The 26,050-nt window shown below is 40.9% G+C and overlaps 1 protein-coding gene across 1 annotated transcript in view; it reads left to right on the forward strand.

Moving 5' to 3' along the window:
- The window catches only part of LOC126248500 (ATP-binding cassette sub-family C member 4-like), a 289,894-nt gene that overhangs the window by 251,237 nt on the left and 12,607 nt on the right, over positions 1-26,050 (forward strand). The window contains exons 22-23 of the mRNA XM_049949538.1: positions 137-297; positions 12,461-12,590. Coding sequence (XP_049805495.1) covers positions 137-297; positions 12,461-12,590 — 291 coding nt within the window. The remainder of the gene's footprint in view (positions 1-136; positions 298-12,460; positions 12,591-26,050) is intronic.

Here is a 26,050-nt window from a genome sequence, read left to right on the forward strand (position 1 = left end):
TATGTAATATACAAAATTCAGTCAAAATAATTTTAATGTTTGTGATATAGTGTCATTTTAAAAATAAATCTTCATTATTTCTGCCTAAATTAATAAGTGATTGGTCTGTTTTCATATGCCCTTTCCATATTTTCAGGTGGAATTAAAAAGCAGTGTGCAGAGTTTAGAGGATCCTGTGACAGAAGGTGGAAGTAATTTCAGTGTTGGACAAAGACAGCTGATATGCTTAGCTCGAGCAATACTCAGGAACAACAAAATCATAGTGCTGGACGAAGCAACTGCTAATGTTGATCTTGAGTAAGAATGATGTTATTATACTCAGTGTGAAGGAAATCACACAAATTAAAACTCTGTATTCCTATTTTTCTTGTATGAATGACTGAATGTCCTAACCTTTTTGGGTTATTCATGGCTGGCTTTTCTAATAAAGCAGGATCATCTATCCCACTAATAGTCATTATCTTCCCTATGGCTTAGGTTCTTCTTGCCAATTTTTATATCTGTCAGCCAATTAGTTTGAGGTCTTCCTCTCCCTCTCATATTTGTAGCTATAGAAAGGAACTTCTTCATTTCATGGTCATCAGATAATCATGTTAGGTGATGGATGACTTTAAAAAATACCTCATATGTTACTTCTCCCATCCTAATTTTCTTTCCAGACCTCACTAGCCTGGTCTTACATCCATTTTGCAGATTTTGCTTTACAGGCATTTACACATCCTCTGATGTTACTGATCCTTGATACTTAATTTTTTTTAATTTATGGATCAGGTTTGATATCTGTGATTTTTGTGACATTGGAGCTGTAGTTGCACATCATGAACTTGGTTCATGTTGTAATGATATGCAAGTTGTATGTTTCAAGTGTCTTCCTCAATTCCTCAAGGTTCTCTTGAATTTCATGCCTGTTATCAGATATAATGGGTACATTATCACTGTAAAAAGGATTCCTTGGTGTAGGTTTCTGTACCTTTGTGGCTAGATAATTCATTACAATATCAAGCATGCCGGGTGCAGTCATCTGCATGCTCTGGCTCACCTCGACACCAATGACACCTGTCGCATGGGTTCTGAGGTGATCCTCAGTTCATACATGTGGCTAGCAGAGGTGGTGAAGAATGCTGGCCTTGTGTGTGAGGTGCAAGCATAGCTCACAATTTTCAGCATCATTCCAAGTGTTGATCAGGGTCCTTTGATTTTGAGCCTAGTGGAGGGACTCAACCAAAGGCTTCATTGACTATGTGACAGTCATGGCTGCAGATTTTTAGACCTCTGTTATTGCGTGGGGATTTGTAGGACTCACCTTGATAGGTCAGGAGTGCACTGCACAAAGGAAGCAGCTAGTCGGGTAGCAGAGTAGTTGTGGAGTGCACATGGGGTTTTTTTAGGCTAGGCAGTAGTTTGTGGTACTCTGATGAACACTCACCAGTCAATATGCAGCAAGGGAAGTCAAACAGCATTCAAAATAAAGACACTTCAACTGTCACAATTTTATCAGTAAACTGTTGAAGTATTTGTAATAAAGTTCCTGAATTTACTGCCGTCCAGAAAAGTTCTCGGATGCAAATTATTCTTGGGATTGAGTGCTGGCTGAAACCTGAAGTGTAAAGCTCTGAGATATTTAGTGAGTCATGAAATGTATATTGAAAAGACAGAATAGAGGCCATAGGAAGGAGTGTGTTCATTGCACTTGATAAAAATATTTATTGAGGTCAAAGTTGAGTGTGACTGTTAAGTCATCTGGTTACATATAGCAGGTGTAAGTGAAACCAAGTTAATTGTTTGATGTTTTTGCTGGCCACCCATTTCTGCTGTGACAGTTCTAGAGTCATTCAAAGAAAGTCTGTGGTCAATAGCACATGATACCCTGATCATGCAGTACTAGTTGGAGACATCTTTACCTGCTGAGTATAGACTGGGATGTTTATGGATTCATTGCAGGTGATACAGAAAGGCAGTCATGTGCAATACTTTCTAACACATTTTCTGCAAATTGGCTTGAACAGCTAACTCAGCAGCCCACATGCAGTGGAAGTATCTTAGACCTTGTAGCTTCAAATAGGCCAGACCTTATCAACAATGTCAGTATAGAAATGGGGATTAGGGATCAAGATGTCATTATAGAAACTATAATTACAAAAATTAATAAATCAGTCAAAAAAACTAGAATGTTTCTGCTGGATAGAGCAGATAAGCATTTATTAACATCTCACTTAGACAATGAATTAACATCACTTAGTTCCAGTAAGATTTATGTAGAGGAATTATGGGCAAAGTTCAAGCAGATTGTAAATCATGGTGTGGAGTGAGTGGATAAAGGGGGGTAAAGACCCACTATGGATTAATCAAGAAATTTGGCACATGCCAAGGAAGCAGAGGCTGTTGCATTCTCAGTTCAAAAGGGAATGTCTAAATGATGACAAGTGATAGTAAATATTCATGCATCTGTGAAAAGATCTATGCACAAAGGATACAACAACTACCAACATCATGCCTTAGTGAAAGATGTGGCAGAGAACCCGAGAAAATGATGACCCTATACAAAATTGCTAAGTGGGTCTAAGGCTTCCATTCAGTCCCTTGTTGATGAGTCTAGTGTGTTAGTTGAAGATAGCAAAACCAAAGCCAAAGTTTTAAATTTCATATTCAAGACATCTTTCAACCAAGGGAATCACACAAACATACTGTCATTTGACCATCAGATGGAGATGCCTCTGGAACTCAAATGGGAATCCCTGGAGGAAAGGCAATGTTCTTTTTGAGAAGCAATATTGAGAAAATGTAGAGAACCAACATTTGAAGTTGACTGCCAAACAATTCAGCTGCCACCAACATACATTGCGCTTAAGGACCATGAAGATAAGATATGTGAAATTAGCAGTCAAACGGAGGCCTATAGATAGTTGTTTTTCCCTTGCTCTATTTGTGAGTGGAGCAGGAAAGGAAATGACAAGTAGCGGCATAGGGTTCCCTCTGCCATGTACTGTACAGTGGCTTACAGAGTATCTATGTATATGTAGATACAATAGGGACTCGGGTACTTCTCTAATGGACACCTAAATTAACATCAAAGCTTTTTGATACACCTGCAGGACTTTTGACACAAGTTTGGACATGGTTTTACATGTCCATGATAAGTTGTGTGTAGTACCTGGAGACATATTATTCACATAGAGCTTGCCATTGTATTGTTTGTGACTCACACACACACACACACACACACACACACACACACACAGTAGTGCCCCCCAGCTTCATATGGGTAGCACTGAGCATCTTCTTTCTTTCAAACAAATATCTGAAAATGTCATGCTGACCATGCTGCACTGAACACATTTTGCTCCTTGTCAGTACATCAGATGAAGCACATTGACTGGAGCTGTACTGTGCCAAGCAGAGCACAGTCCTACACATCACTAATTGGCAATGCCATCATTTTAACAGTGATGATGTTAATCACAGTTCAGCCAATTTGCACAAAATATTTATAAATTGTATACCTTACTCATGAGTCATTGTATCTATTAAAGAAAACCTTATCAAAATTCTTTCAGTAGTTCCAGAGATTGGCTTCAACATAGAGACAGAACCACAACAAAAGCTGAAGTCATCTGTTCTGGTTCTGTCTCTATGTTGAAGCTAATCTATATATAGAAGATTTGTGAAAAAGTCATCACACACACACACACACACACACACACACACACACACACACACACACACACACACACACACATATATATATATATATATATATATATATATATATATATATATATATATGAAAAAGTCATCACTAAATGACATATAGTCTCTATTCATGGGTGTGTTATTTATAGAGATAACAGCATCAACTTTGCTTTTTCAAATGGTAATTTCCACTGCTCATATTGTAGCTCTAAAAGAGACAAGTTCAATGGCATTTCAGTCTTCTGAATCAGATTCATAGTTGTGGAGTGATTAAAATATTTAGAACTTAGAGTTTACCTGTTTTGAACAGGAAAACAATTGCTGTCTTATGGATAAGTTCACATTATCATGCAGAATTATCACATCAGGCTGTGGCACTCCACATAGGTGCAGCTAAGAGTATAGTGGAGAAAAGTTTAATCTAAAACTGGTACTAATCTCACATGGCTACATGTGTTCAGACCAACACACCATTCAAAAGGCAAAGGACGTGGCATATAAGGACAATTGACCAGTTAACTGCAGTAACAGTTATGATTTTTAACTGATGAAAAGCCTTTCCAGCTGCTAATAAGAACTTTATTAAGTCCAAAATCAGTTTTGGCCTTCATATCAGGCCATTTTCAAGTGGATCTGAAAATTGTGCTATGTAGAAGCAATATCAAATGGGCATTTGATATTGCTTTATACTGCACAATTTTCAGATCCACTTGAAAAGGCCCTGATATGGAGGCTGAACCCAGTCATGGATGTATTTAAGATTTTATTAGCAGCTGGAGTGGCTTTTATGTATTATGTGTAAAAGTGTTGAACTGAGAAGCAATCACTGAGAAGTATCCTGCCAATCATAAAGGGTCCTGCTAGTTTTCTTGTTGGATATAACTATTTAGTGTCTTTATTTGAGACACACTTTTATATTAACAAGACTGTTTTGAATGGACAATAAGGGAATCTCTAACACTGTTTTAATGGTGATTTCTATAGATAATTAAAGTGTGGTTTGGAATGTACACACATTGAGTATATAAAAATACAACACCGTGTGTTGCAGTCAGTGGCGCCTCGTGAGAATATGTTCTGGGAGTTCACAAATTTTTTGATGCAGATAAATTCGAGAGTGTGAAATTAATAGCATCTGCTGTATAACAGTTATGCTTATCGACAAATTTATACAAGTACAGCGACTGCCTATAATTATAACAATAATGAGATTAATAATAATAATAATAATAATAATAATAACAATGATAATAAGATGCATAACTTATCTGACAAAAGAAATAATTTTTTTGTGGAATTTTGTTGTTTTGTACATAATTAATTGCGGTTCAGGGCAATTACAAAATAATGTGTAAACTTTCACAACTCTCCATTTCACATTTTTGTGTAAGTGGGAGTTTTCATGTTTTTCCATTTTTTTGGACAAATGGACCTCTAAGAGATGTACTAGTTCATGAATTTACTTCTGGGCTGAATATCAGATATCCGTATGCTGCACCCACACAACAACTTGTGCTAATTGTACAATTCATTGTTAAATGTGTGCTTGTAGTCATGTTTATTTGATTTCATCACTCTCTCAATCAAAGCATCTGTTCTCAGAGGCCCTAGTTCCTTTGTGGCTAACTTTAGCTAGTAGTTTACATTTCTCTTTCCAGAGTGAGATTTTCACTCTGCAGTGGAGTGTGCACTGAAATGAAATTTCCTGGCAGATTAAAGCTGTGTGCTGGACTGAGACTTGAACTCAGAACCTTTGCCTATTGCGGGCAACTGCTCTACAGACTGAGCTACCCAAGCACAACTCATGATCCATTCTCACAGCTTTAGCATATAAAATAGATTCAACATAGTTCATGTTTACACTGCACACAAAAGCCAATTCCCACACAGTAAACAACTAACTCCAAACACAAAGTGCCATTTGTGGAAATGATTAAACATAAGTAGTAATGTCTACCAACAAAGGTCACTTGAATAGAATACAAATAGGGCACTGAGATCCATAAGGGCCTCAAGTAAGCCGCCATCGATCCCAAATTTAAGTGAATATCAGAGAAAACAGTGATACAACTTTTTGTGAATTTTCTGAATTACAGCACAGATAAACCTGACTCACCATAAGATCAAACAGCTTTCAGAAGCCTGAATAAGTGCTACAGTGATACAGCTTTTTGTGAATTTTGTGAATTACAGCACAGATAAACCTGACTCACCATAAGATCAAACAGCTTTCAGAAGCATGAATAAGTGCTACAGTCTCACAATTGATGGTGATATGCTTTAAGCCCTTACAATTCTGGATTACTGTGTGATGGAATTCGTTACTTAATCGTTCAGAAACCCACAAAACAAGCTTACTGTGAGTACAACTTTAACGTATATGGATGTGCAATCTAATTTTACTGCAGTATATAGTGAGTGAATTAGCATATCTGAGGAGTGTGCTATCATCTAGCAGGATTTATGCCAAGTGAACGGGGATCAAAGTCTGCTGCAGTGTGCAACCACCTGGTGGCACTGACGTAAACTCCTAGTTGAGCAGCAAGGACTATCTGTGCACATCGTAAACCTTGCATTTTGTTTATCAGTTCCATATGTATTTGGCCCATAAGGCAATTATATCATGCAAGTTGTGCATGCGCAAAAGCTCCTTAAAATGTGCACAACAGAAGGTGTGCTCAAGACCCTGTTGTCAAGTTTCACAGAGGCTAGAGGAGCAGTAGCATGGTAGATTTAAGTGCCGTATCTTTCAAATTGCAGCATCTATGTTACATTTAACAGCATTCAAAGAAAAATAACCACTAAATCTGCAAAGTGTCAAAAGTTATGGTGTTTACTCACTCTTTTGCTCTAACACAGACGTGGCTACTGGTTGCAGTCACATTTTGCTCTAACTACAAAAGTGTTTAGTGGCACATATTGAGTTGTGGCACAACACTATGTGGTGTGGCAAACTCAAGCAATGAAGTGTGTGGGCAGTGTGGACTACTGGCACATGGCACACACATCGAAGCAATACAGACCCAGTGGCAGCTACTGACAGCAACAGTGGTGCAGCATGGTGTAGCCTCCTGCCATTGAACTCTGACCCTCAGCAACAGTGTCAGCGGGTCAGACAGCATGCTGGGTGGCAGTGGGCAGCCACTAGGGCAGTAGGTGGGCCACAGCTGCATTTCATCGGTGAGTTGGTATAGGCCCACAAAGTGTGGCACATGTGGCTACAGCATGTGGGCTGCGTGGTGGCAAACAGCATTCCCCATGGCACAGACAGCTTGCCCGCATGCCCGGTGGACCAGGCAGGCAGCATGGCTAACAAGCTAACAGCCATGCAGTGACAAACGGGCAGCATCTGTGGGCAGCATGCAGCTGACAGGATGATGCCTCTGGGTGGTGACGTACCATGATGGCCCCAGACAGCACAACCTAGTGCTTGACAAGGCTCAACAAGATTTGCATTTCATGTGTGTGTGACAGCTTGATGTTGGAGCTGCATACAGTGATGTTGCACTGTGAGAGGAAGGTTTCAAGCAGTGCCAAATGGTTGTCATGGCAGTTAAATGGGGCAGGCTAATGGTGTGACTCTGTGAACTTGTGGCTGTGCTGCCTGGTGGGTGGACAGGCAGTGAGCTGGACTCCACACCAGGTGTGCTCCAATGTGCCAAATCAGTGTACCCCAGACAACATGGCAAGGCACAGCTGCTGCTCCCTGCCCATCTGGATTAACGATGGCAACTCTTTATAACTAGCCACACTGTCTTGAATGTGAACCAAACTTTTGTGGTCCATCTTCAGACTGAATGGTGGATAACCCAAACTTCTGACATCAAATATGCAAGCATAAAAGAAGAGGGAGGTGTCAGAAGGGAGGTGACTTGAAATTAAAGTGTTAAATTAGTTGGAACTTTAGTGTATTCTGAAAGTATGGTGGACAGAATGTCTCACCTTGGCTGTGAGTGAAGGCCAACTCAGTCTAGTTGTGATATGAATAATATAAAAGGAAGGGGGCGAGTGAGAGGAGGCAGTTCACATTCATGTGACTAGTGGCTGGTTCTAGTAAATGGGGCCAGGGACAGACTGTGGGAGGCATTCACTCTGACTGAAAGCCAAAGTGTCTACACTGCAACCTGCCCTGCAAGATGCTCCAGCAACTACAAATTTGACTCATCTCCCACGTCACCTATTGGTCGTCTGAATAGAGCATGTAGCTAGTTTTGTCAGCAAGCAGAAATGGTGGCGTGATGTTAAATTATTCAGTAACAGTAGGATGACTGGCATGATACTGATGCTTACATTTTGCACTAGGCACATGTACTACTGTGAGAGCTCACATTGTGGAAATGTTGCAAAGATATACACTCCTGGAAATTGAAATAAGAACACCGTGAATTCATTGTCCCAGGAAGGGGAAACTTTATTGACACATTCCTGGGGTCAGATACATCACATGATCACACTGACAGAACCACAGGCACATAGACAGGCAACAGAGCGTGCACAATGTCGGCACTAGTACAGTGTATATCCACCTTTCGCAGCAATGCAGGCTGCTATTCTCCCATGGAGACGATCGCAGAGATGCTGGATGTAGTCCTGTGGAACGGCTTGCCATGCCATTTCCACCTGGCGCCTCAGTTGGACCAGCGTTCGTGCTGGACGTGCAGACCACGTGAGACGACGCTTCATCCAGTCCCAAACATGCTCAATGGGGGACAGATCCGGAGATCTTGCTGGCCAGGGTAGTTGACTTACACCTTCTAGAGCACGTTGGGTGGCACGGGATACATGCGGACGTGCATTGTCCTGTTGGAACAGCAAGTTCCCTTGCCGGTCTAGGAATGGTAGAACGATGGGTTCGATGACGGTTTGGATGTACCGTGCACTATTCAGTGTCCCCTCGACGATCACCAGTGGTGTACGGCCAGTGTAGGAGATCGCTCCCCACACCATGATGCCGGGTGTTGGCCCTGTGTGCCTTGGTCGTATGCAGTCCTGATTGTGGCGCTCACCTGCACGGCGCCAAACACGCATACGACCATCACTGGCACCAAGGCAGAAGAGACTCTCATCGCTGAAGACGACACGTCTCCATTCATCCCTCCATTCACGCCTGTCGCGACACCACTGGAGGCGGGCTGCACGATGTTCGGGCGTGAGCAGAAGACGGCCTAACGGTGTGCGGGACCGTAGCCCAGCTTCATGGAGACGGTTGCGAATGGTCCTCGCCGATACCCCAGGAGCAACAGTGTCCCTAATTTGCTGGGAAGTGGCGGTGCGGTCCCCTACGGCACTGCGGAGGATCCTACGGTCTTGGCGTGCATCCGTGCGTCGCTGCGGTCCGGTCCCAGGTCGACGGGCACGTGCACCTTCCGCCGACCACTGGCGACAACATCGATGTACTGTGGAGACCTCACGCCCCACGTGTTGAGCAATTCGGCGGTACGTCCACCCGGCCTCCCGCATGCCCACTATACGCCCTCGCTCAAAGTCCGTCAACTGCACATACGGTTCACGTCCACGCTGTCACGGCATGCTACCAGTGTTAAAGACTGCGATGGAGCTCCGTATGCCACGGCAAACTGGCTGACACTGACGGCGGCGGTGCACAAATGCTGCGCAGCTAGCGCCATTCGACGGCCAACACCGCGGTTCCTGGTGTGTCCGCTGTGCCGTGCGTGTGATCATTGCTTGTACAGCCCTCTCGCAGTGTCCGGAGCAAGTATGGTGGGTCTGACACACCGGTGTCAATGTGTTCTTTTTTCCATTTCCAGGAGTGTAGTTCGTACTTTTGAAATAAATGTTTTTTAACAAGTTCCCTAAAACATTCCCAACTGGCTGATATCCTGTACAATTTATTTGTTTTCTTTTCTTACAGTTGCACAGTTAATATTGTATCTGTCATTACTTTTGTTTATTTTTCTGATGCTGAACAATGACAGAGGCAAGTCTATGAAATGCTATTCACTAGGAAAGTTCAGTGTCACCATCTTGGCCATGGGATTACCCCATAAGGTCAGTCAAGGGAAATAGTTTATGTGTTATGTGCCTGTACTACCATCAATTGTTCTTGATCATGCTCCCTATCATTGTGTTGTTGCTGACAAGACACTGTCCATAAGGAACATGTAAGGACATAACTGGTTAGCTTCAGTGTTGCAACATTGAAGTAAGTGATGATCTTAAAAAGGTGGAGCTTTTGGAACTAATATTTCTTCATAAACCACAGCTCCCTGGATATGAAATTGACATGCTGCCAAAACACATGGGCATAAAGTCATTAGTCTGTCACCTAATCACTGCCATTTCAACCAAATACAACTGGTGTGGTCCCAAACTGAAGGTCTGCAATAATTTTAAAAACTGCAGTCAAACCACTCTGAAGACTGGAAGAAATCCTTCAGTCATATGTCATGAATCATGGAAAATGAATGGATGAATGATGCTATTTCAAAAAATTCAGTGCATGATATGATTTTGTTACATAGCAACATTGACAGTGACAGCTCAGGCAACTGGGACAGGGAAGAGAGTAATGTCGCTAGAGTTTTTCTATTGCCATCACATAAAAGATATACAGGTGGATTCAGCTGAACATATGGAGTGTGCAGTTTAAGTATCTGGATGGCCTGATTATATTATTGTAATGACATGATTATTTTGAATATCAGCCAGCTACACAGCCCTTTAAATGGTTTTTATTTTATAAATCACTCACGATGAGCCCATTTTGGCATACTGCCATCATCAGGTGCTCTTGCATGTAATATTGTTGCTGCCATGTCCTGTCTTTTTGTAGAACTATTAGTTTCTCCTCAGATGTATGCTGGAGACATCTACCTGATTTTAGTCCATTTTTATGTATGCTATTTTTCTCTTCAAAGTTTGGGTGTCAGTGGATCAGTGACATTACATGTCATCCAAGCTGCCAAGAGAAAAACAGCATTCATAAAAACCGACTAAAGTTAGATATTTGTCTCTAGCATACATCTAAGGAGAAACTCATAATTCTACAAAAAGATAGTTCATGGAAGCAATGCTATTACGTGCAGGAGCAACTGAAGATGGCAGTATGCCAAAATGTGCTCATTGTGAGTGATTTATAAAATGAAAATCATTTAAAGAGTAGTGTAGCTGGCTGATATTCATAATAATCATGTCATTAAAAGACATGTTTTGCACTACAGGCATCAAGGAACAAAAGTTATAATACTGTAAGTTTTGAGGGGTTAGAGGAAGGGGCTATTATCTGCAACTAAGTTTGTATGAAGGTCATCCCAGGATTCAGTCTTTATTACACAAAATAAATCTCACTGACTGTTTGCACTATAATTATTGCAATACTGAGGTAGTGTCTTTTATATTGTTAATCTTCTTTCTTCGAAACCAAAAGGATAACTTTCTTAACAATGATTAACAAACACAATCTGTTTTTTATGTTAAGTATAAGTATAATGCCTTGTCAGAAAACATGGTAACAGTTTAATTATAAACCTAGCTATATGTTTCTTATAATGAAGCCAAACAGTTGACTGCTAAGTATTTGTCACATGAGCACAGCTTGATGAGTGATATTTGATTCAAATTATCTTGTATTAGAGATTTCTGGCAGAAGTATCATTTTGAGCAGATGGAAATACAATTTACTAATTAAGATTTTGTTTCCGTAATTTATTCATTCAGTAATAAAAACGTTTACTGCATGTCAAAAACTCAGTAGCATTATCAAGAAATGTCTTTTCTTAAACTATCCTTATATTGTCTTAATAATTTTCTGCAGTAAATAAAACAAAAATGAAAACTTAGTGCAGCTCTCCCAGAACACACTGATGCCAGTTCCATCTTTGTACATTGAATAATTTGTGAGCTTGGGCAATTTGAATGAAATGTAAAATATGCATGTGTTTCATGTGTGATTTGGCAACTCTCCTTGGAACCCCTATGTGCTTCTGTCAAAGTGTGCATCCTAAAGTAATTTTTAACAGGCAATAGTTGTTATTGCATCAAGGAATCAAGTTTACAAAGAGATCTCATTTATCAATGACTACTCATATAGAAAAGACATCTTACATAGACAGCAGAAAGTAAGGTCTTCACTCCTGCATATCAGACTTCATCAGTGCAGAGAATTCTATTTGAAGACATTATTCAATACTTGACTAGAAGAAGGGATCACTTGGTAGGACATATTCTGAAGCATGAAGGGATCACCAATTTAGTATTGGAGGGCAGCGTGGAGTGTAAAAATTGTAGAGGGAGACCAAGAGATGAATATACTAACCAGAATCAGAAGAATGTAGGTTGCAGTAGGTACTGGGAGATGAAGAAGCTTGCACAGGATAGAGTAGCATGGAGAGCTGCATCAAACCAGTCTCTGGACTGAAGACCACAACAACAATACAGTAACATGTATAAAAATATGTGTTGCAAATGTAGGTGCTGACAATATGTTGAATATTACATTCTTTTTAGTACTAGTAACTCAAATACAAAATCTGATTACCCTTAATGTATTATAAACTTCCATTATAATCTAAGAACATTAACTAGAGTACAGGAAAGTAATCCTGAAAAATAACAGAAACAAATATATAACCCATTCAATAAATTTTTTCTGGGTTTGTGACTGCATTGTTAATATATACATTGAAAATGCGGTCACAAACCCAGAAAAATTTAATTGAATGTGACAATGACTGCAGAAGCCTATGTTTATAAATGTGTAACCCATTTAAGTTTCTTGACCTTTATTTTTAAAATTCCTTTAATGTTGCAGGACAGATGCACTGATCCAGAAAACCATGAGAATAAAGTTTGACAGCTGCACTGTTCTAATTATAGCTCACAGACTTCACACAGTGATAGATGCAGATAGAATACTAGTCATGGATGCAGGAAGACTTATGGTGGGTGTCATGTGTATCATTCATACTTGTTTTGTGGATAGATTTATGCTTAGAATTAAACAAATTCAACTATTGTAATTATATAGTTAATAAAATACATATTAAATCTGGCAATATAAATTCTTTGGAGTTCTGGAGACATCTAGGCTTTAGTTTGAGGAATTCAAATTTAGGAATTGTGGAAGTTTTCTATCATGTTGTGAATTGGAAGAACTGTGAATAGATATTTTGATTGTGGTGTTACTTTTTCTCACTACATTATCCACAGGATATGTATATGTATATAGTAACTGGTCAAGAGAGATAAGATAATTACTGCTATAATATCTTCACATACATACCCAAATGTCAGTTACTTATGTCTGCACTTCAGTATTCTTTATTTAGTTGTTGCACATTTGCACATCAACACACTTATGAAGTATCTTTTGTGCTTCATATTTCTTTTCTCTATACAAAAATTATTCTTTTTTAAGATAATTATTAAGTGCTAATACCAAGCAAGGTGGTACTTACAAGAGTGGTTCTAATCCACATCCAGTAATCCAGATTTAGGATTTCCATGATTTCCCAAACCCACTCCAGGCAAATGCTTGTATGATACCCAAATGTCAGTTACTTATGTTGGGTTGTTTGGGGAAGGAGACTAGACAGCGAGGTCATCGGTCACAGTTACTTATGTCTGCACTTCAGTATTTCTTCTTTAGTTGCACATTTACACATAAATACACTTATGAAGTATCTTTTGTGCTTCATATTTCTTTTCTCTATACAAAAACTATTCTTGTTTAAGATAATTTTCAGCACTAATACCAATCTCGCTCAGCTAGCAGCATGGTCTAACGTTCTGCTTCCCATGCGGGAAGGTGTGTCGGTCCCTGGCACGAATCTGCCCAGTGGATTAGTGCCAAGGTCCAGTGTGCCAGCCAGCCTGTGGATGGTTTTTAAGGTGGTTTTCCATCTGCCTCGGCGAATGTGGGCTGGTTCCCCTTATTCCATCTCAGTTACACTATATTGGCGATTGATGTGCAAACACTGTCTCCACATACGTATACACCATAATTACTCTACTACGCAAACATTTGGGACTGCTGTAGCCTGTTGTGGGTTTGTGAACCACTTAGGGCTATGGCGGGGATGAAGCCTCTCTGTCGTTTCTAGGTCCCCGGTTCAATACACACACAATACACAAACTAATACCAAGCAAGGTGGTACATACTGAACTGGTCCTAATCCATGTCCAGCCATCCAGATTAAGACTTTCTGTGATTTCCCAAAACCGTGCCAGACAAATGCTCCTATGATTCCTTTGAAAGGGTACTGTCAATTTCTATCCCCACACTTGAAACAGTCTGAGCTTGTGCCTTGTTGCTAATGACCTTGATATTGATCAGAGATTAAATCCTAATCTTCCTTCCTTTCTGCCTTCAGTACCAATAGCAACACTAAATTTTCAGTCTTTGTAACAGTTTTTGCCACTCTAATTTAGCAGAGAGAGAGCCTATTTTTAGATTATGTGAAATTGCAGTGTTGTTTCTTTCTTCTTCCATTATGTACAAGGACATTTTTACTGTCCACAAGGAATATACAGGGTGATTCAAAAAGAATACCACAACTTTAGGAATTTAAAACTCTGCAACGACAAAAGGCAGAGCTAAGCACTATCTGTCGGCGAATTAAGGGAGCTATAAAGTTTCATTTAGTTGTACATTTGTTCGCTTGAGGTGCTGTTGACTAGGCGTCAGCGTCAGTTGATGCTAAGATGGCGACCGCTCAACAGAAAGCTTTTTGTGGTATTGAGTACGGCAGAAGTGAATCGACAACAGTTGTTCAGCATGTTAAGGATATGGTGTTTCGGCCACCTCTCCCAGCCACCATTGATGATTTGAAACGAAAAATAAAAGCAGCTATCCAAACTGTTACGCCTGATATGCTACAGAGAGTGTGGAACGAGTTGGAGTATCGGGTTGATATTGCTCGTGTGTCTGGAGGGGGCCATATTGAACATCTCTGAACTTGTTTTTGAGTGAAAAAAAAAAACCTTTTTAAATACTCTTTGTAATGATGTATAACAGAAGGTTATATTATGTTTCTTTCATTAAATACACATTTTTAAAGTTGTGGTATTCTTTTTGAATCACCCTGTATAATATTTTACTCTTTCCAAGATATGTGATGCAGAAGAACAAGAAAACGAGAATTAATAAATCAAAAGTCTTAAAATTTAGCCCTGTAGTTGTGCATGACTCATTGCTGTGCACTGAAGAGAACTGACTGTGTCACGTTGCTTGCATAATTCTTTAGTATACCCACCAGTGGAAATCAAGATGGATGCAGGTGATCTGGCATGTGTATCACAGTGGAATAGTGCAGAATGCTGCAAAGGAGGATGTGTGCAAGATGTTGTATAGATGGAGTCCCTGACCTAGGTGTTTACCTGCTGAACTGGTTGTTCTTACATGACAATCAACTACGTAGAATCTGGCCTCCACCTTGTGCTGTGTTCTGTTTGCTATGTGCTTAGTTACTCAATTACTCATGCTGATTGCATTGTATTTGTTCTGTGATCCTCTCTGGGCACTTTTAGGACTTTCTGCTCCCCCATGGATTACTCACACATCAAGTTTTGTTCCCTGTTACTGGATTCAGCTCCCTGGGCTTGTAGTCAAGTGACTCTCAGGTGGAATAATGTTTTTTGCTAAGAATGATGGTATCATGGAGTTTTCATGCCTGTGAAGATACAAAAGTTGTGATGAGGATGGGATTATGCATGCAACACTTTTCTTTTTCACAGTGTTAATTTGTGGTCACCATGGGCCCATCATTTTTAGTATTTTGGTTTTCAAACCAATTTGATGGTGGCATGGCTACAGTTTAACCAGTACTACAAGCACCCCACAAGCAACCTGCAAGGTCTATCACTCAAGTGTCATTTTGAGTGTCCCCAGTGTGCTACCTCATATACAGGTTGGGGCATTGGTGTTGTCCTACCCTTCTTTAGCCAAAGTTTCTAAGCTCCACTCATTATAAGAATGTGGAAAGACAACTTACATTGCTAGTAATTAATTCACCATTACCATAAAATATTCTTGGGTTGCAGTTTTTTCCTGTTTATGGTTTCCAGATAGTTGACAAAGTACATTCAGTTGCTCAAGCAGTCTTTCTGCTGTACTTCCTTTTTTGCTTCCTTTATGCAAGGTAAACGACTAGCCCTAGCTGCTAATGTGTCCTGATATGGTATTGGCACAGTTCTGATGCATTGGAACCAAGTGGCCCATTGTTTACACATCAAAGACACTTTCTGCAGCACAGCATAACTATTCACAGGTGGAAAAAGATTCAATCGCTATCATTTTCGACTCCCCCCCGCCCCCGAGCAAAGTTCCTACTCATTACTGACCACAGTCCCCTGGTTTCCTTATTCACCCCTTGCTCTAAGCTACAGAGGAAGGCCCTCTTTTTCAGTATTTATCATTATATCATTTTCTGCTGTCCACCATTCATCATGCTATTGTAGATGGTCTATCGTGGTCGCCAGTAGGACCTGATCCAGAGTTTGATCAATAGGATGCTCTAGTTTTCACATTGTACAGTACCTTGCAGCAGACATTCCTGGATTTTCCTTTGATATCACAGAAGGTTGTGGTGACCACAGCCACCCACTTATTTTTCTGGAAAATTGTTTCAGCAGTCCAGAGGGGATGGTCCTGAGTGCAGTCTTTCAGGAAGAGATTCAGTGTAGTGCAAATTTTTTCTTCTGTCAGGGCCAGCAAGAGTGGCCAAACTGTTCTAGGTGCTACAGTCTTGAACAGTGCGACCACTACGGTCGCAGGTTCGAATCCTGCCTCGGGCATGGATGTGTGTGATGTCCTTAGGTTAGATAGGTTTAAGTAGTTCTAAGTTCTATGGGACTGATGACCTCAGATGTTAAATACCATAGTGCTCAGAGCCATCTTCTGTCAGGTGAGGTTGACATTGTCCAGGGCATCCTCATGCTGGCCACAAATGAGCAGAACTGTCAAGTGGTCATTCCTCTTGTCTTGCATCTTTACATACTCCAGTTGCTGTATGCATTGCACTGGAGTATGTCCCGTATGAAGGCTTTGATGTGGCATCACATACACTCCTAACGATCGATTGTAATACCATATATGATGGGTGAGAGCACGTGAGCTGTGCAGAGAACCAGGCTGTGCTGATGATGCATTGGTTTTCCTTTGATCAGTTCTGGAGCACCTTTGTGACAGGGTTCATATTGACTTTGTGGGCCCTTTTTTGGGAAGCATATTACTGTTGGAGCTTGATGCATTCTCAGATTTCCTGTATGGGCCAAAATGTCATCCACACTGTCAACTGCAACTATTTGTGCATTGTTGGTCATTTTTGCTGTCTAGGGCTTTCCCTGAACCCTCACCCAGACAACAGTCGGCAATTCATGTCATTAGAATTTGCAGATTTTTGCACTCAAAATGTTATCCATCTGACTACTCCCCCATTTCACCCAGCTTCCTACTGGTGCTGGCAGACTGACCATTACCCCTGCCATGTCAATCTTCTGCTCTCTGGGAGATGCAGCTGCATCAGTGTTGTTTCCTTCAACAGTCATTCTACCACCAGGAAACCTTGCAAGCTCTCCGGTTTTCCACTAGAGGTCACAGCATGAAACATGTCCATTTTCACCCGTGTATGGCTTTTTCAGGGGGTGAGGGATTTAATATACCCACAAGCAGATATTGAGATGGATGCATATGAGCTAGTATGGGTGCTGATGCAGAAGAATGCACAGCGCTGTCTCAGAAGGCGTGCGTGATGCGATGCATGGGCAGAGCCGCTGACCCAGGTGGACCCAGGTGTTTATGTGCTGTTGGCAATAGGCCTAGCCCAGCAGAAGGACATAAACTACTCCAGACTTGGCCTTTGCCATGCTGTTTTCCAGGCAGTTCAAACAGTGCAACCATTGGTTAATATTGTCAGGTGTTCTTATGGTGCCAGTTTGCATTCCTTTGTGAAAAGTCATTTGAAATTTCACCATACAGCAGTGGCTGCATTCAGGTGATATTATCTTAAAAGAACTTGCCCCCCTTCTAACAGCCATGTACCGCAAGTCTCTAGAGGAACGGAGGGTTCCAAATGATTGGAAAAGAGCACAGGTAGTCCCAGTCTTCAAGAAGGGTCGTCGAGCAGATGCGCAAAACTATAGACCTATATCTCTGATGTCGATCTGTTGTAGAATTTTAGAACATGGTTTTTGCTCGAGTATCATGTTGTTTTTGGAAACCCAGAATCTACTATGTAGGAATCAACATGGATTCCGGAAACAGCGATCGTGTGAGACCCAACTCGCGTTATTTGTTCATGAGACCCAGAAAATATTAGATACAGGCTCCCAGGTAGATGCTATTTTTCTTGACTTCTGGAAGGCGTTCGATACAGTTCCGCACTGTCGCCTGATAAACAAAGTAAGAGCCTACGGAATATCAGACCAGCTGTGTGGCTGGATTGAAGAGTTTTTAGCAAACAGAACACAGCATGTTGGTATCAATGGAGAGACGTCTACAGACGTTAAGGTAACCTCTGGCATGCCACAGGGGAGTGTTATGGGACCATTGCTTTTCACAATATATATAAATGACCTAGTAGATAGTGTCGGAAGTTCCATGCGGCTTTTCGCGGATGACGCTGTAGTATACAGAGAAGTTGCAGCATTAGAAAATTGTAGCGAAATGCAGGAAGATCTGCAGCGGATAGGCACTTGGTGCAGGGAGTGGCAACTGTCCCTTAACATAGACAAATGTAATGTATTGCGAATACATAGAAAGAAGGATCCTTTATTGTATGATTATATGATAGCGGAACAAACACTGGTAGCAGTTACTTCTGTAAAATATCTGGGAGTATGCGTGCGGAACGATTTGAAGTGGAATGATCATATAAAATTAATTGTTGGTAAGGCGGGTACCAGGTTGAGATTCATTGGGAGAGTGCTTAGAAAATGTAGTCCATCAACAAAGGAGGTGGCTTACAAAACACTCGTTCGACCTATACTTGAGTATTGCTCATCAGTGTGGCATCCGTACCAGATCGGGTTGATGGAGGAGATAGAGAAGATCCAAAGAAGAGCGGCGCGTTTCGTCACAGGGTTATTTGGTAACCGTGATAGCGTTACGGAGATGTTTAATAAACTCAAGTGGCAGACTCTGCAAGAGAGGCGCTCTGCATCGCGGTGTAGCTTGCTCGTCAGGTTTCAAGAGGGTGCGTTTCTGGATGAGGTATCGAGTATATTGCTTCCCCCTACTTATACCTCCCGAGGAGATCACGAATGTAAAATTAGAGAGATTAGAGCGCGCACGGAGGTTTTCAGACAGTCGTTCTTCCCGCGAACCATACGCGACTGGAACAGGAAAGGGAGGTAATGACAGTGGCACGTGGGTGCCCTCCGCCACACACCGTTGGGTGGCTTGCGGAGTATGAATGTAGATGTAGATGTACACTGTGTTTACAAAAGGCGTTTTGCAGTGTACTTTGACTCCAACAGAATTTTCCATTCTAACACCATTTGTTGATTAACACTTACCACAGTGAAAGGCTCTGTCTCAGGCTGATACTGATCTTCGGCCTGACATGGCTGCTTGTCCTGTTCCAGAGGTTGCCCCCTCAGTCTGCAAGATCCAGGCGGTCGCAGAGGGTGGGCTTACTGGTAGTTGGGAGCTCCAACGTCAGGCGCGTAATGGGGCCCCTTAGGGAAATGGCAGCAAGAGAGGGGAAGAAAACCAATGTGCACTCCGTGTGCATACCGGGGGGAGTCATTCCAGATGTGGAAAGGGTCCTTCCGGATGCCATGAAGGGTACAGGGTGCACCCATCTGCGGGTGGTCGCTCATGTCGGCACCAATGATGTGTGTCGCTATGGATCGGAGGAAATCCTCTCTGGCTTCCGGCGGCTATCTGATTTGGTGAAGACTGCCAGTCTCGCTAGCGGAATGAAAGCAGAGCTCACCATCTGCAGCATCGTCGACAGGACTGACTGCGGACCTTTGGTACAGAGCCGAGTGGAGGGTCTGAATCAGAGGCTGAGACGGTTCTGCGACCATGTGGGCTGCAGATTCCTTGACTTGCGCCTATGGGGTTTCGGGTTCCGCTGGATAGGTCAGGAGTCCACTATATGCAACAAGTGGCTACACAGGTAGCAGGGGTTGTGTGGCGTGGGCTGGGCGGTTTTTTAGGTTAGATGGCCTTGGGCAAGTACAGAAAGGGCAACAGCCTCAACGGGTGCGGGGCAAAGTCAGGACATGCGGGGACAAAGCAGCAATCAGTATTGTAATTGTCAACTGTCGAAGCTGTGTTGGTAAAGTACCAGAACTTCAAGCGCTGATAGAAAGCACCGAAGCTGAAATCGTTATAGGTACAGAAAGCTGGCTGAAGCCAGAGATAAATTCTGTCGAAATTTTTACAAAGGTACAGACGGTGTTTAGAAAAGATAGATTGCATGCAACCGGTGGTGGAGTGTTTGTTGCTGTTAGTAGTAGTTTATCCTGTAGTGAAGTAGAAGTGGATAGTTCCTGTGAATTATTATGGGTGGAGGTTACACTCAACAACCGAGCTAGGTTAATAATTGGCTCCTTTTACCGACCTCCCAACTCAGCAGCATTAGTGGCAGAACAACTGAGAGAAAATTTGGAATATATTTCACATAATTTTCTCAGCATGTTATAGTCTTAGGTGGAGATTTCAATTTACCAGATATAGACTGGGACACTCAGATGTTTAGGACGGGTGGTAGGGACAGAGCATCGAGTGACATTATACTGAGTGCACTATCCAAAAATTACCTCGAGCAATTAAACAGAGAACCGACTCGTGGAGATAACATCTTGGACCTACTGATAACAAACAGACCTGAACTTTTCGACTCTGTAAGTGCAGAACAGGGAATCAGTGATCATAAGGCCGTTGCAGCATCCCTGAATATGGAAGTTAATAGGAATATAAAAAAAGGGAGGAAGGTTTATCTGTTTAACAAGAGTAATAGAAGGCAGATTTCAGACTACCTAACAGATCAAAACGAAAATTTCTGTTCCGACACTGACAATGTTGAGTGTTTATGGAAAAAGTTCAAGGCAGTCGTAAAATGCGTTTTAGACAGATACGTGCCGAGTAAAACTGTGAGGGACGGGAAAAACCCACCGTGGTACAACAACAAAGTTAGGAAACTACTGCGAAAGCAAAGAGAGCTTCACTCCAAGTTTAAACGCAGCCAAAACCTCTCAGACAAACAGAAGCTAATCGATGTCAAAGTTAGCGTAAGGAGGGCTATGCATGAAGCGTTCAGTGAATTCGAAAATAAAATTCTATGTACCGACTTGACAGAAAATCCTAGGAAGTTCTGGTCTTACGTTAAATCAGTAAGTGGCTCGAAACAGCATATCCAGACACTCCGGGATGATGATGGCATTGAAACAGAGGATGACACGCGTAAAGCTGAAATACTAAACACCTTTTTCCAAAGCTGTTTCACAGAGGAAGACCGCACTGCAGTTCCTTCTCTAAATCCTCGCACAAACGAAAAATGGCTGACATCGAAATAAGTGTCCAAGGAATAGAAAAGCAACTGGAATCACTCAACAGAGGAAAGTCCACTGGACCTGACGGGATACCAATTCGATTATACACAGAGTATGCGAAAGAACTTGCCCCCCTTCTAACAGCCGTGTACCGCAAGTCTCTAGAGGAACGGAAGGTTCCAAATGATTGGAAAAGAGCACAGGTAGTCCCAGCCTTCAAGAAGGGTCGTCGAGCAGATGCGCAAAACTATAGACCTATATCTCTGACGTCGATCTGTTGTAGAATTTTAGAACATGTTTTTTGCTCGAGTATCATGTCGTTTTTGGAAACCCAGAATCTACTATGTAGGAATCAACATGGATTCCGGAAACAGTGATCGTGTGAGACCCAACTTGCTTTATTTGTTCATGAGACCCAGAAAATATTAGATACAGGCTCCCAGGTAGATGCTATTTTTCTTGACTTCCGGAAGGCGTTCGATACGGTTCCGCACTGTCGCCTGATAAACAAAGTAAGAGCCTACGGAATATCAGACCAGCTGTGTGGCTGGATTGAAGAGTTTTTAGCAAACAGAACACAGCATGTTGTTATCAATGGAGAGACGTCTACAGACGTTAAGGTTACCTCTGGCGTGCCACAGGGGAGTGTTATGGGACCATTGCTTTTCACAATATATATAAATGACCTAGTAGATAGTGTCGGAAGTTCCATGCGGCTTTTCGCAGATGATGTTGTAGTATACAGAGAAGTTGCAGCATTAGAAAATTGTAGCGAAATGCAGGAAGATCTGCAGCGGATAGGCACTTGGTGCAGGGAGTGGCAACTGTCCCTTAACATAGACAAATGTAATGTATTGCGAATACATAGAAAGAAGGATCCTTTATTGTATGATTATATGATAGCGGAACAAACACTGGTAGCAGTTACTTCTGTAAAATATCTGGGAGTATGCGTGCGGAACGATTTGAAGTGGAATGATCATATAAAATTAATTGTTGGTAAGGCAGGTACCAGGTTGAGATTCATTGGGAGAGTGCTTAGAAAATGTAGTCCATCAACAAAGGAGGTGGCTTACAAAACACTCGTTCGACCTATACTTGAGTATTGCTCATCAGTGTGGCATCCGTACCAGATCGGGTTGACGAAGGAGATAGAGAAGATCCAAAGAAGAGCGGCGCGTTTCGTCACAGGGTTATTTGGTAACCGTGATAGCGTTACGGAGATGTTTAATAAACTCAAGTGGCAGACTCTGCAAGAGAGGCGCTCTGCATCGCGGTGTAGCTTGCTCGCCAGGTTTCGAGAGGGTGCGTTTCTGGATGAGGTATCGAATATATTGCTTCCCCCTACTTATACCTCCCAAGGAGATCACGAATGTAAAATTAGAGAGTTTAGAGCGCGCACGGAGGCTTTCAGACAGTCGTTCTTCCCGCGAACCATACGCGACTGGAACAGGAAAGGGAGGTAATGACAGTGGCACGTAACGTGCCCTCCGCCACACACCGTTGGGTGGCTTGCAGAGTATAAATGTAGATGTAGATGTAGATGAGATGGCTTACATCTGGATGGCTCGATCATTTCTTAAGCACTATAGCTGTTTCCATCAGTGCTCTTGAGTTCCATAATCCAACATTTTTTATCACACTCTAAGTGTGAATGGCTACACACAGGGAATGTAATTTTGATCTTCTTCAGGCTGTTAATTTGACTGAGAGTTACATAATGAATGAAGCTAAAGACTTCAAAATTTTTATTTTGACCACTAGCAGAAGCACAATATATACAGAGCTATTCCATGTCCTCATGAAGGGCATGAGTGGTGAAGCGAAAAAGGAATGACCTCACATCATTTGCACCATTTTATGCAATGCATTCAGGATAAACACAAAAAAAGTTTTGCATCTAGCAAGAACCATCATCACTTAGAGTAAACATCAGTGGTTACTATATTGGGCAAAGATATATTTCTTTGCAAAGTTTATGCAGGTATCCACCTTCTTTTGCCTTTCTTTACCCCCAGTTTATTGAGGGGAGAGATTTCATCAGAATTCTGTTTCTCTGCCCTCTCATAGCCAGATGAGCCACCACTGAGCTGCTTGCTTCTTTACCCTGAAAAACTGACTTACCTTGTTCTTTCCCCTTACAGCAAAACTTTGAATGCTAATATCTCTGGACTCATTTGTTCTTTTTTCAGTTTTAGTCTCTCAACAGATACATATGATCAGTCTGACTCAACCTGTATCAACAACTCAGTTTTGAAGGAAAAAAAATACTTACCTTTACCTGGTTTTTCCCCTGACCCCTCATATGTTGCAGATCTCTTTAGTTTCTTACTGAGTGAGATACTTGCATTTTTTCACAGGCATTTACAATTTATTTCAATTTTCATATGGAATTTGGCTTTCATTTTCCTTAATTTTTGTGGTCTTGATAAATAAGTGAAACAAACAACTTCTAGTACAAGTCCTTAATTAATATCATATTTCATCAGTCTAATTTCTTACTTACATATATTTCAATTATATCATATGTCTCCCTACCATTGTTATTTGCTCTCATATAGTTTCATGCAACAGGTACTATATTTTTATTATGTGAATTTGCCCATCTAGTTCTGTGCTGTTCTATGTTGAAATAATGAGGGTAGGCTTTTTGAGAAATGCGGTTTAGTAGTTTATAATTCACCCTTGACACATTTTTGAAACTTGTAGTAATGGAGATAGTCACTTCTTTCAGTTTCTTATGTTCTTCCTCATTATTTTTTATGCAGACTGTCACAACCACAAACAGTTTTAGTCTGACCTAAAAAAAGTCAACCACTAATTATGAATAGACCTACTTGTTCACAGTTTTTTTCCTTCTCGTTTGTGAACTGTAAATATCTTTGTAATTAGTGCTTTCATAACTTTTCTTAACAATTTTTTCAGTGTAAGTCTCTCAGTGCTCAAATGTGATCAGCATGTTTTGGTTTCAGAACCTGTGATTCACCTCAATAAATGTTATGGTTGCATTCCACTAACACACATACTATCAGTTTGAACAAATTCTGATATAGTTTTTTTGTGTTTTATTGTACTAATACCTGTTCAGATATTTATGTAGTGTTTATCCTTTAACAAGTCAGTTTTCAACTGTAATCATGTCATTCTTCACATTTTTCTCACAAATCTGTTTTCTTTTAGGAGAATCTTGGGGCCATTAGTGGTTGAATAATTGAACTGAGTACCAGATAAGAAATATGAGTTCTTTCAAAATACATTGAATTGCATTCGGAATTACTTATATGTGAAGAAGGTTAAACCTTTTTGATTGGATAAAGCACAAGGAAAGATGAAAATATGTATTGATAAGTTATACAGTTAGTATGTGAGCATGGAAAGTGAATGGATAACACTGAGTGGCTAAAATGAATAGAACACTATATCCAATAAACATTTTTGTGTTTGAGGAATGAAATATCAACATAAATATAACAAAAAGTAGAATTTTAAATACAATCAGTAAAATCCAATGATATGTGACCGAGAGATAACATAAAAGAGAAGCATTTTAAATGCAGTTTATGTATTATTTATTTTTACAAGTGCACCTTATGTGCTTAACTGTTCATCTACATGTGTGTATGCACATCAGGATTAAATCTTGCAGGACCCCTTCAACACCCCAAATACTGAGTGCCCTATCAAACAGCATCTACTGATAAACTCTTAATTTTGTTGGCTGAGACATTTAGTAAATAAATGTTGAAAAAACAAACAACAGTAATATACCACATTTAATTTTATATATTTATATATCATGGTCTATGGGACAGTGCAGTATAGAGCTATTTGATTGTGGCATGAGACAGTCAATTCTTTACTAAATGCTAATTAGAAGATTTGTTAATAAGAGAATTAAGGAATTAATAAGCCATGGAAAAATGTGAGAAGTTATATGAATAACTCATACATCACAGAGAAAAGTTCTCAACTAGTGTGCAGTATTCTTGTACATAACAGAAGATGTGTGCTGCAAAGAAACCTCCCAACCTGGATTTTTTTCTCAGTGCTACTGGAAGTCTATTGAAACTGAAACTGCTGCATAGTGCACACCTTTCTGCATGATGCTTCAGAAAGTTTTATCCAATTCTCTGTTCCTATGTGCCAATCAGATGAACCAAGACAAAGACACATATTCATCCTCTAGAAAATCATGGTGCTATGAATGACTTACATGAATCATTTTGAAGACAAGGGTTGTTGGGTTGTTTGTGGGAAGAGACCAAACAGCAAGGTCATCGGTCTCATCAGATTAGGGAAGGATGGGGAAAGAAGTCAGCCGTGCCCTTTCAAAGGAACCATCCCAGCATTTGCCTGGAGCGATTTAGGGATATCACAGAAAACCTAAATCAGGATGGCCAGACGCAGGATTGAACCGTCGTCCTCCCGAATGCGAGTCCAGTGTGCTACCACTGCGCCACCTCTCTCGGTACTTTGAAGACAATGGCTAACAAAAAAGTACACCACGAATTACTGAATAATTTAAGGAGATTGTGGAACCATGACATAAGGATAGCATACCTTCTGAAACTGAGTTAACACCTGCCCCAGACCAGTCATCATAGTGCATTATACTAACATGGGAGAATCTGTAAGATCAACATGTTGCCATTTTCAGTTCAAATCACTGAGTATATTTTAGCTCATCTTCTACACACTACAACAGTCACCACCTTCCTGCAACTCTTCCTGAATGTAATGATAGTTATCTTGACAGAAGTCTTCAGGATATGCTGTGAATAATGTCACAGAAGTGACATTACTTACAGAATAAGTTATACATCTTGTGAATAGCAAAGGATTGACAAAAAAGCATGTCAGTGTTTCATACATTAATCTTCAAAGCATGAAATAATGAATA

The sequence above is a fragment of the Schistocerca nitens genome, chromosome 3, assembly GCF_023898315.1.
Source record: "Schistocerca nitens isolate TAMUIC-IGC-003100 chromosome 3, iqSchNite1.1, whole genome shotgun sequence".
Lineage (NCBI taxonomy): Eukaryota > Metazoa > Arthropoda > Insecta > Orthoptera > Acrididae > Schistocerca > Schistocerca nitens.